General features: G+C 44.9%; 1 protein-coding gene across 1 annotated transcript; it reads left to right on the forward strand.

The window, feature by feature from the left end:
• The first annotated feature begins 4,485 nt into the window (after positions 1-4,485).
• Positions 4,486-9,022, forward strand: PCNA (proliferating cell nuclear antigen). The gene is made up of 6 exons (XM_085636352.1): positions 4,486-4,911; positions 5,932-6,029; positions 6,182-6,249; positions 7,026-7,220; positions 8,495-8,618; positions 8,760-9,022. Exons 1-6 carry the CDS (start codon positions 4,691-4,693, stop codon positions 8,837-8,839), a joined length of 786 nt encoding a protein of 261 aa, XP_085492478.1. The 5' UTR covers positions 4,486-4,690; the 3' UTR covers positions 8,840-9,022.
• Positions 9,023-9,377: the final 355 nt, after the last annotated feature.

Below are 9,377 nucleotides of genomic sequence, written 5' to 3' on the forward strand. Positions count from 1 at the left end.
GCGTTAGGACGTGCTCTCTGCCAGACTGCCTGACGGAGTAAAAAATTGCCAAAGAAAATCAAAAAAGGACGTGGAAACGGGTTTCCCCTGTTTCTCAAGACCAAAGGTAGGCGATGAGCACGTTGGATTTGTGAGTCCCAGTCCCAGTCAGCCAGGTCTGGGAAAGCTTTCTGGAGCAGCCCCACTAAAAAAGCCCTAGGATCAGAGCCCTCGGACCCTTCCGGTACTCCGAAGAGTCTCAGGTTGGAGCGTCTTTGCCGATTTTCCAAATCTTCGACTTTTAGTTGAAGTGCAGACAGTTGTAGCTCGTGTTTGTCGACTGTGGCGGACATTTTCGAGCTAGACTCTTCAATCTCCACCACCCGTTGTTGGAGTCCAGCAATATCCTGTGAAATCCCTCCTAATTTAGAGGTCAGCTCTTGTAGAGAAGATTGCATTTTGCCATTGTCTTCCCTCAGTTGGAGGTAGTGCTCCTGGGCTTCAGCTCGTTGATCATTCAAAATCTGTAATATTATATCTGCTGAGGAAAGTTCAGTCGCTTCTTGCCTTAGTCCTTTTTTGATAGTACTTAAGTGTTTCGTTTGGGGGACTGAAGGAGACGTTGTCACTAGTGTGGATCTCTCAGTAGGTGGAGCAGGATCATTACCTATCGGTGGGTGAACTATGACTGCATTAGATTGTGGAAGTGTATCTACTGACGCTCGAGGATCAACCATGTGTTCTTGAGTAAGTAGGGAACCTTGATCGGTTGGCCCGTACAGTGGTGGGCTGGGCGAAGCAGCAAGGGGGCTGTCAGCAGAAAAGCATAGAGATTCTATATTTTCTGAGTTTTCGATAAAGCTTGCTCCAGATAATCTCAGAGTTATATTTTTAACAAGGCCTTTGTTTTCAATCCATTTTCTTAGAGGGCTTTTGTCTGGTTGCTTTTTCTTTAAGCTTTGAGTAATACTTGTAGTGGGCCAATTTAATATGGCAATCGTCTTGCCTCCTCTTTTAACCTTTGATTTACTTTTAGGCTTTCGACTTCTGGAGACATTTAATTTAGCCTTGCAGCCCGTATTGCAGTCTTTCTCTCGCCTCTCCCCCACCTCGTCCTCTACTTCAGTCTCAACATCTAATTCTTCAAGGAAACTCTGCTTGATGGAGTCAGCAGGGTCGGTATCTTCCATACTCTCTATGACCTCCGAAGATTCTACATGCACCGCTGGCAGTTCTCCCCCCCCAGAGATATGTGCATCCGCCTCGCAGGCCCCGGCATCGGGTATCACTGGTTGAGGGTTTCCGTTTAACTCAATAGCCAGGGACAGACCCAGTTCCTTGGTGCGGGACCCCTTAAGAACCTGCAGAGCTGTGTTTAAACTGGGGGGCTTAAATTCGGCTGTTTCAGGCCTTATGGCAAGCGTAGTGTCAATTATTTGCACTCCAGTCTGTGTTCGCTCCATTGGGGGACCATTAAGAGTTACATCGTGTACTATCGTAGTGTCACGGGCAAGAGGGTTTAATTGTTTACCCCCCTGTATGTTAACATTATTAACTTTGTCTGGGTGTGTCTCCTTAATAGCAAGGGGATCTTTCGCAGTAGACTCTACGATATTATTAGAGAGGTCAGTTGTTTCGCCATCAGTTTTATCCCAGGCTAACCCAACCTCTCTTACTGAAGATTTATTCGTTGGCTTGGCTGTAATTCTGCCTGAGCTCTTAAAATATGAGCTTGTTGTTAGAATGGACGGTCTCAGTACCTGTTTATCCGCGTTTCTTTTCTCCCGTAACTGTGGCTCGGCAGACTCAATTGGCGGCAACAGCAGTGTCAGTGGTAGTAAGGATGATTGTGAGAAAGCTTCAGTCTTCGTTTTCTCCGTCGCTTTCTCAGGCTCAGCACAGTGCCCTTCGCTCGTTGATGTCGTAAATCCCTCAGCTCCAGCCGGGATAATCAAAGGTAACGTAGCAGTTCCCACCGTTTGTCCCACCGTTTGTCCTGTCGTGGCAAGGTGGGCCGAGGCTCCAGTCGTTTGTTTACTGTTCTTCCTCGAGCGAGGCTGATTTTTAGAAGGCATTCTCCTTAACCACCAGGCTGGCTGAGTGAGAGCGAGTACCTGAAGGTTGAGGCTAAACCAGCCGGGCCCAGATCTCCCACGCAAACCCTGTAGCATGCGTCGTAAGAGCCGAGCAGTATCCGTGAGACTTAACATCGGGTATAGTGACACCTTTGCGCCGTTACATCCCTAGCGATGCAGTCCCTTTTTTTCCCCTTCTCGTCCGTGTGGGGGGATCGGGTTGCCCTCCTGTAGCTCAAAGCATTATGTCAGTAGCTCCTTCATCGCAAAACAGAGGGATAGGACGGAGCCTCCCAGGCGTGCTGCTCTGCGCGGTCCCTACACCACCATCTTGGATCCCGCACAGGTCGCCAAACACCTCTGCAACATAGCCTGCACAGTTACCGAGATTACACTACACCAATAACTTTGCGATGCGCTTGCAGACTGTCTTGCGTGATAACTGATATCCTGGAACATTACCTCAGACATAAGTCACCTAGTAACCTCCATCTTCAGTTCACAAAGCACAAGACAATCTGTGCTGGTGGACAACAACTCCTCCCCACCCAGTGCTAGTAACTCCTCAATACCAGCCACCCAGAAATCTCCCCTGTCAGACACGTGTGCACCTCTATGGACATCTAGCTTTCCACTAACACTCCTATCCAGGCCTGAACCATTACTCCTAAACTCAGACATCTTCCTCTCAATATCTCTTACACAAAGCCAATTTATACAAAAGATGAACCTTAATCAAGTTGGTTTTGCAAACTACTAATCAAACTTCAATAGTGCACTCTAGTGAAAACTGGAAGAAAGAGCTGTTTTCACTTAAATGTCTGACTTCCTGTCTCTCTAATTCTCACACTTACTTCCATTCTGGCAGGGTGGGCACAATACACCCTCATATCCACCTGAAAATCACAGCTGATATGAATGGAGTTGCCACATACTGCCTCTGGGCCTATCTGCCATCTTTGATATAGTATGTCGCTCCAACCTACTATAGGGCTATGAGATCTTGCAAGTAATCATTTTAGATTGCATATCCTCCTAGCTGTCTGGAAGATAAAGCCTCATCTCGCGTCCACCATACTCAGTGAATTTATTCCCCACTAACTAAGGCATGCTGCAAGGTTCAATTATTTTACAACTCCTCATGAACGATTACCTCAGCCCAATAACAGGCCTCATCAAATCCTTTAATGTAAGCTATTAGAGCAACACAGATGACATCCAGCTAATCCTCAAGCTGGAAAACCTAGAGTGATCTGGCATAGACCATTGCCTATGAGCCATGGACTACTGAATGCTAATAAATTACCTGAAACAACTCATTTGGAACCAAGATGCTTACAGGTCGAAATGGATGCACCATTCTACTACTAAGACTGTAAAAAAGCAGCAGCAAGATTATTAATTCACCTCTACTTTGGAGACCACTTTACTACTGCTCTCAAAATACTTGGCCAGATGTGCCTCTTTCAATCTTTTAATCACCCACAAGGGAATCTAAACAAAGCTTCAATAAGGCACACAGACTAGAATGGGGGCCTCAAAACTGGCAACCCAACCCTCCGTCCTTCAAGAAGGTACACAGTGACAGAACTTTCTTCTTTGCCTACAAATAACATATGTAAAACTCATTCCCAACAAAGACAAGAAACAATCAAAACCACCTCAGATTTAGAGATGCAGTGAAGACCTGGCTATTTCGTAAAAGGCGACACCCCTACTGCGAAGCAGTCCCAGATCGTAACAATCCCACAAAGTTGAGTCAAGGCACCAATGTACTGGCCGTAGGTATTCGCATCTCTCACTACTCTTGGCTCCAATACAAGCTTAAGTGCATCTGAAATATTGCTTGCATTATATCAATTTCTGGACATTGTTCCCCACACCAAAATGCTATGTAGGGATATCACACTAGTGATAGTGTAGGGACCGATTAATGCTTTATACACATGAACTTCTAATGAAGGGGAAGAAACCTCGGTCTGCTCAGTCAATTTTGTATTCTGATTCTCGAAATAATCATTCTGTGCATGTTGCACCAGCTTAACTTCATCCTTAGATTTGGCTTTTTTATTAGTTCCGATGTATTTCTAAACCTACTTCAATGCAAGTAAATGGGGCAAATATCCCCGGATTATTTTTTTTAACCACCCGAATTCTGCTTTGCCAATGTTGATACGAATGCCCTTAGAGCTGGCAAGGTGCACTACATGAATCAGTGATACGCCGCCCATCACTTAAATTTGACAGTCGTCGTAACTCGATGGCTGCGGAAAAGTCTAGGCGCGAAAAACTGAATTAAAGAGAAAACTGGGGGTGGCGATTTTGAGCACTTTTGGCGCGCTTTACCTTACTGTCAGAAGTAGGAACGGAGAACCACGCCTTCCTCTGACGCAATTAACGTCGAGGGGGAATTGAGACCAATCGGGCCCTTAGAGGGCGTGTGGTAACGTCACGCGCAAATAAAGACGCTCTGCGCGAGCCCGCTTGATCACTTTTTGGCGCGAGGCAAGTGGGTACTGCAAGATTTTCTATTAGACAGCAAGGCGGGATCTGCTCTCTGTGCCTCGCGCCACTCGTCACCCCGCAGCACACTCACTGCTTTATTATTTATTTTGCTGTGCAATTTTGCCGTCACCATGTTTGAGGCTCGCTTGGTACAGGGCTCGATCCTGAAGAAGGTGCTGGAGGCGCTGAAGGACCTGATCGATGAGGCGTGTTGGGACATTAGCTCTAGCGGCATCAGCCTGCAGAGTATGGACTCGTCGCATGTGTCCCTGGTGCAGCTCACCATGCGCTCGGAGGGCTTCGACACGTATCGATGCGACCGAAACCAGTCTGTGGGAGTCAAGATGAGCAGGTGAGGAGGATGCGGCGTGGGCCTTGTGACCGACAGGATTGTGCAGTTTAAAATATTGGGAGAAAACCTATAGTAATGCTATGTGGCCCGTGGGTGTGGGGTCAGATTTTACAGCTTCTAGCAGAAATCTGCTGAACCAGAGAATACGTTGCTCATCTGCGTGGTTGATTTAGTAAAGGGTAACACTAGTCCAATAATGCGGGTTGATTGTTGTTTTTAAATATTAGTGTAGACCTAGGACTTTGCTGTAGGGGGTAGTTAGGAGAATAAGCAATATTGTCCACCTCTCAGTAGGCAGTCCCGCGTAGTGCGCATGCGCTTCATGTGCTGCCCGGGCTTGCCTCGCCATTATAAAACTGGACGCCTAGGCGGCAGTAGAGCAGGCGCTCTTGTGACGTAATCTAGGCGCCAACTTGAACAAAGCTGCCTGGCGGGAAAGTACTTGGCGGGCTGTTGTCATGGCCCCCATTCTCTGCACAAATATACGCGTCTAAAGATAAGTTAAAACCTGCTTCTTTTCATCCGTGACTTCCTTTACTCTAATACCCTATTGCATTATTTAAATTATGCGACTTTTCTTAATATTTGTTTACAACTAGAAGTACCTGTGCAGGGTTTAAAAATGACTTTTTTTGCAAAAGTAATTATCAATATTTGATGTTCCAGTATCGGTAATTGGGTTAGATTTTTACCCAAAGTCCTCCGGTTCAATAAAAGGCGAGACGCATATTCGTATCAAGTATAGTATAGTTCTTTCATTGTTTCCATCCGTGAAGTTGAAGCTGTGAATAAACTATACTGCTCTCGAAGTAGGTCTGTCTGTTCGGAGTCAAATAAGTTTTGGTGAACATACAGCGGGCAGCCCTAGCCCTTGCAGGACGCCGCTGTAAGAGGTCGCAAGTTACGGGACACATGCTTGTTAATCAGATTAGTTACATTAAGTCTTTAGGGGCTTAGTAGATGCTACAGATCATTCTACAAAACGTAACTGATATCTTATATTTTTTTTTATTTTTTCAGTATGTCAAAGATCTTGAAGTGTGCAGCTGGTGACGATGTGATAACCCTCAGGGCAGAGGACAATGCAGACACGATGACACTGGTTTTCGAGGCTCCAAGTGAGTACAGCTTTGTTAACTTGGTCGTTTGCGATCTTCCTGGTAGGCGTAGCCCCGTACCATACAGAAAAACATGTTGCAGCTAATGGTACCGGTTATGTTTTATTAAAGGTACAATGGGTGTTTTTTGATTATTTTATATTCTTTCATAGATCAAGAGAAGGTGTCAGATTACGAGATGAAGTTAATGGACCTGGATGTTGAACAGCTCGGAATTCCTGTAAGTGATCTCTGCGTTTATAAAACAGCCAGGCAGAAACGCTGACTTGTCGCGTTGCCTTTAAGACTCTTTGGGTGCTGAAGTAGGCAGATGTTAAGGGCCGTCGGTCTCTGGTTTCTAGTACATTACAGTAGAATGAGCTGTTCTACGAAAAAACTGATGCGAACAGACTAGTGAAGTGTTCATTAAATGGTCTGCATTACATACATATTTATAAATGGTGTCTCCTGGCGGCAGTTTTGGCCACTTAAGGAGTAAGTTAGCTTTTTTAGACTGCCATCTGTTTTAATCCAGTTATGGTAAGAATGTACCTGCTCGGGAGTAGGCACACTTAACATTCGAGAGATCCTCTTAGCCATATATGTGGTGTCTCGGGTGAAGATCTGGAAAAAATTTTTTTAGTTTAATACACGTTCATATTAACACGGCAATGTATTTTAGCTTATGGTCTTTTAACGATATTGTCTGTTACAAACTATGGTAATTTAAATCGGTAAAATGTACTCTAGGAGTACTCGCATGTTTTCACCCCTGGAAGCAATCTGCCTTTATGACCCATTCCTCCTTGGCGGTTGTTGCATGGAAGGCTCTTACACAATGTGGTCTTTTGGTGGGTGTTTCTAACCTGTGGAAGTGGGATCAGCCATAAACCAGATCCCCATGATGGGTAAAGATGTGTAGTATTTTTAACAGGATAAGTGATCCGTTCTTTTAAAGTATACTTATGTGGCGTTCGTTTCTCCCCCCCCCCCCCCCCTCCTCCACCCGCTCAATAGGAACAAGAGTATAGCTGTATCATCAAGATGCCCTCGGGGGAGTTTGCTCGCATTTGCAGAGATCTTAGCCAGGTTGGTGATGCAGTTGTAATCTCCTGCGCTAAAGATGGGGTGAAGTTTTCCGCCAGCGGATCTCTGGGGACTGGGAACATTAAGCTGTCGCAGACCTCCAATGTGGACAAAGAGGAGGAAGCGGTAAGTAAACTTGCTGTCTAATTTTGTCCAACGAAATAAACCTTTATCCTTTGTTTACACTAATTGGGTGAAACCAGGGAGTGGGTGTATATCCGAACTAGAGTACACTGCTCGGCTTCTTATTGGGGCGGTGTTCAGTAAACATCCATGTGATTGCAAACCTTAAAATAAACCACTCAGTAGAAGTTTATTGCGCTGTTTGTGAAACTAATGTAATTTCACGAATGCTACCAACCACCGAAAAGGCCCATGGTACTTAGTCCTGCAATTTCCCGAAACCAATTCAATCCACCCAGTTCTAGAGCGGAATTGTAGGCTTGCTCGATACATATTTCGTTTATTTCAATTGAGTTTCATTGTGGCAGTAAAAAGGGTGGTAACAGCAGTGCTAGTGTGCTCACATTTTAACACTAAAATACACTTTAAAGCCGGCACTGTGTACACAACAAAGCTAGAGCCAAAACTTTTGTGGGACTAAAGTAGGGTTCCTTCAGCAACAATAACACTGCCGTGGCATCCTGTTCTCCCTTTCAAGTGCACCCAAAGTTTTGCATGGTGGTCAACTAACCTGTCGAGCAAGATTTTATACTGTCAGAGGCTGAGCGCCCGCTCTGCATGTTTGACACAAACTAGCTTTTTGGCCCCTCGGTGTATGGGCACTGGAATATCAATTTTCTACATGTCACACTTTAATACCATACATAATCCTTCAGTGTGGTTACAAAGCTTTAAAGATGTGACCTGCTAATATTTAATGATCTCTCTCTTCTCCCCCCCCCCCCCCCCCCCCCTCAAACAGCAATTTTAACAGGTCACATTGCGGGGGGTACTGCTTCTGCAGTCAGGTTACAAACTAGGCGTAGTACACGGTTTGAACTTTATTACCTTCATGCCCTGGGTACGCTTTTTATACCATGCACTAGAAACTAGTAGAAAAGTTGTGTACGAACTGTGACTAAAGGGGCGCACTGGGGACTTTATTATGGGTTAGCAGGGATAAAGTCCACAATTCTAAAGCCAGCAAAAATCTGCAAACGAGTGACCACATGTGCTTAACTCTTGATACCAATGGGCATAGGAGCAACATATAGCTTAAACAAATGGACTGTCGATTTTGAGAAGGGAGTTTAGAAAGTTTGGCTATTTGATGGACATACAGTGCATTGGGTTCTTAAGCGTGGTAATGTGGTTAGGGTGATTTACACCTCCCTTGGACGAGCTTTAGTATTTACTTGCATTTTCTTGTATGACACTTGTTAATTTCCCCCCCTCAGGTTACTATTGAAATGAATGAACCAGTTCAGCTGACATTTGCTTTGCGGTATCTGAACTTCTTCACTAAGGCCACACCCCTTTGTAATCAGGTGATCCTCAGCATGTCTGCGGATATCCCACTTGGTAAGTGCCAGCTATGATGGTACAAATGTCAATTTTAGCGTGTTAACTATATGTTGAACTAAGGCTTTGGCTTTTTTGATAAAACGTAAATAAGCTATATTAAATTTGATGTTTTGTTGATAAAACACTTGTCTCTTGCAGTTGTGGAGTACAAAATCGCAGATATGGGACATGTAAAATACTACCTGGCGCCCAAGATAGAAGATGAAGAGGCAGCGTAAGGTTCTGCTGACATCGGACAAGGATTCTCCCCAACAAAGCTCTTGTCAACAAGCTCGTGTCCATTTGCAGTAGTCTTAAACCAACTGTGGACTATTCTACTGGGCACATCTGTAGATATCTCTGTATATATTTCAAGCCTTTTTGTAATGATGCTTTCAAGTCAATAAACTATGTCTTCCTTGCCTTTGTGTTGCTTGAATGGAAATCTAGTTAATTCTGCTAGTTCATTTATTACTTAAGATCAATGGTGTTGTGGTTCCTCCCCCCCCCCCCCCCCCCCCCCCCCCAGCCTGTCGGCATGGCACGGGTTTGCCACCAACTTGTTTACTCATTGAGGTGCCTAGACACAGGGTGCCCTCATATTGGTACCACATCCATGCCTGCATCTCGGTGTTACCGCTGTGACGCAATCCAACCTCCTGACTTTGGCTACATTGAGTATGATTTGTTGTAAAAATGTGGTTTCTCATAGGCCATTATGATGCGAATTTGAGTGATGGCTGAAATGTTTATTTAGTGCTTAAAGCTCTTGTTGGA

The sequence above is a fragment of the Triturus cristatus genome, chromosome 11, assembly GCF_964204655.1.
Source record: "Triturus cristatus chromosome 11, aTriCri1.1, whole genome shotgun sequence".
Taxonomy (NCBI): Eukaryota; Metazoa; Chordata; class Amphibia; order Caudata; family Salamandridae; genus Triturus; species Triturus cristatus.

What these genes read in the sequence shown, in the direction of transcription:
- PCNA (XM_085636352.1), top strand. Translation starts at nt 4,691, where the DNA reads ATGTTTGAGGCTCGCTTGGTACAGGGCTCGATCCTGAAGAAGGTGCTG. An exon ending in TTGAACAGCTCGGAATTCCT is followed by an intron (nt 6,250 to 7,025) that starts GTAAGTGATCTC and finishes CCCGCTCAATAG; the next exon opens with GAACAAGAGTATAGCTGTAT. An exon ending in TGGACAAAGAGGAGGAAGCG is followed by an intron (nt 7,221 to 8,494) that starts GTAAGTAAACTT and finishes TCCCCCCCTCAG; the next exon opens with GTTACTATTGAAATGAATGA.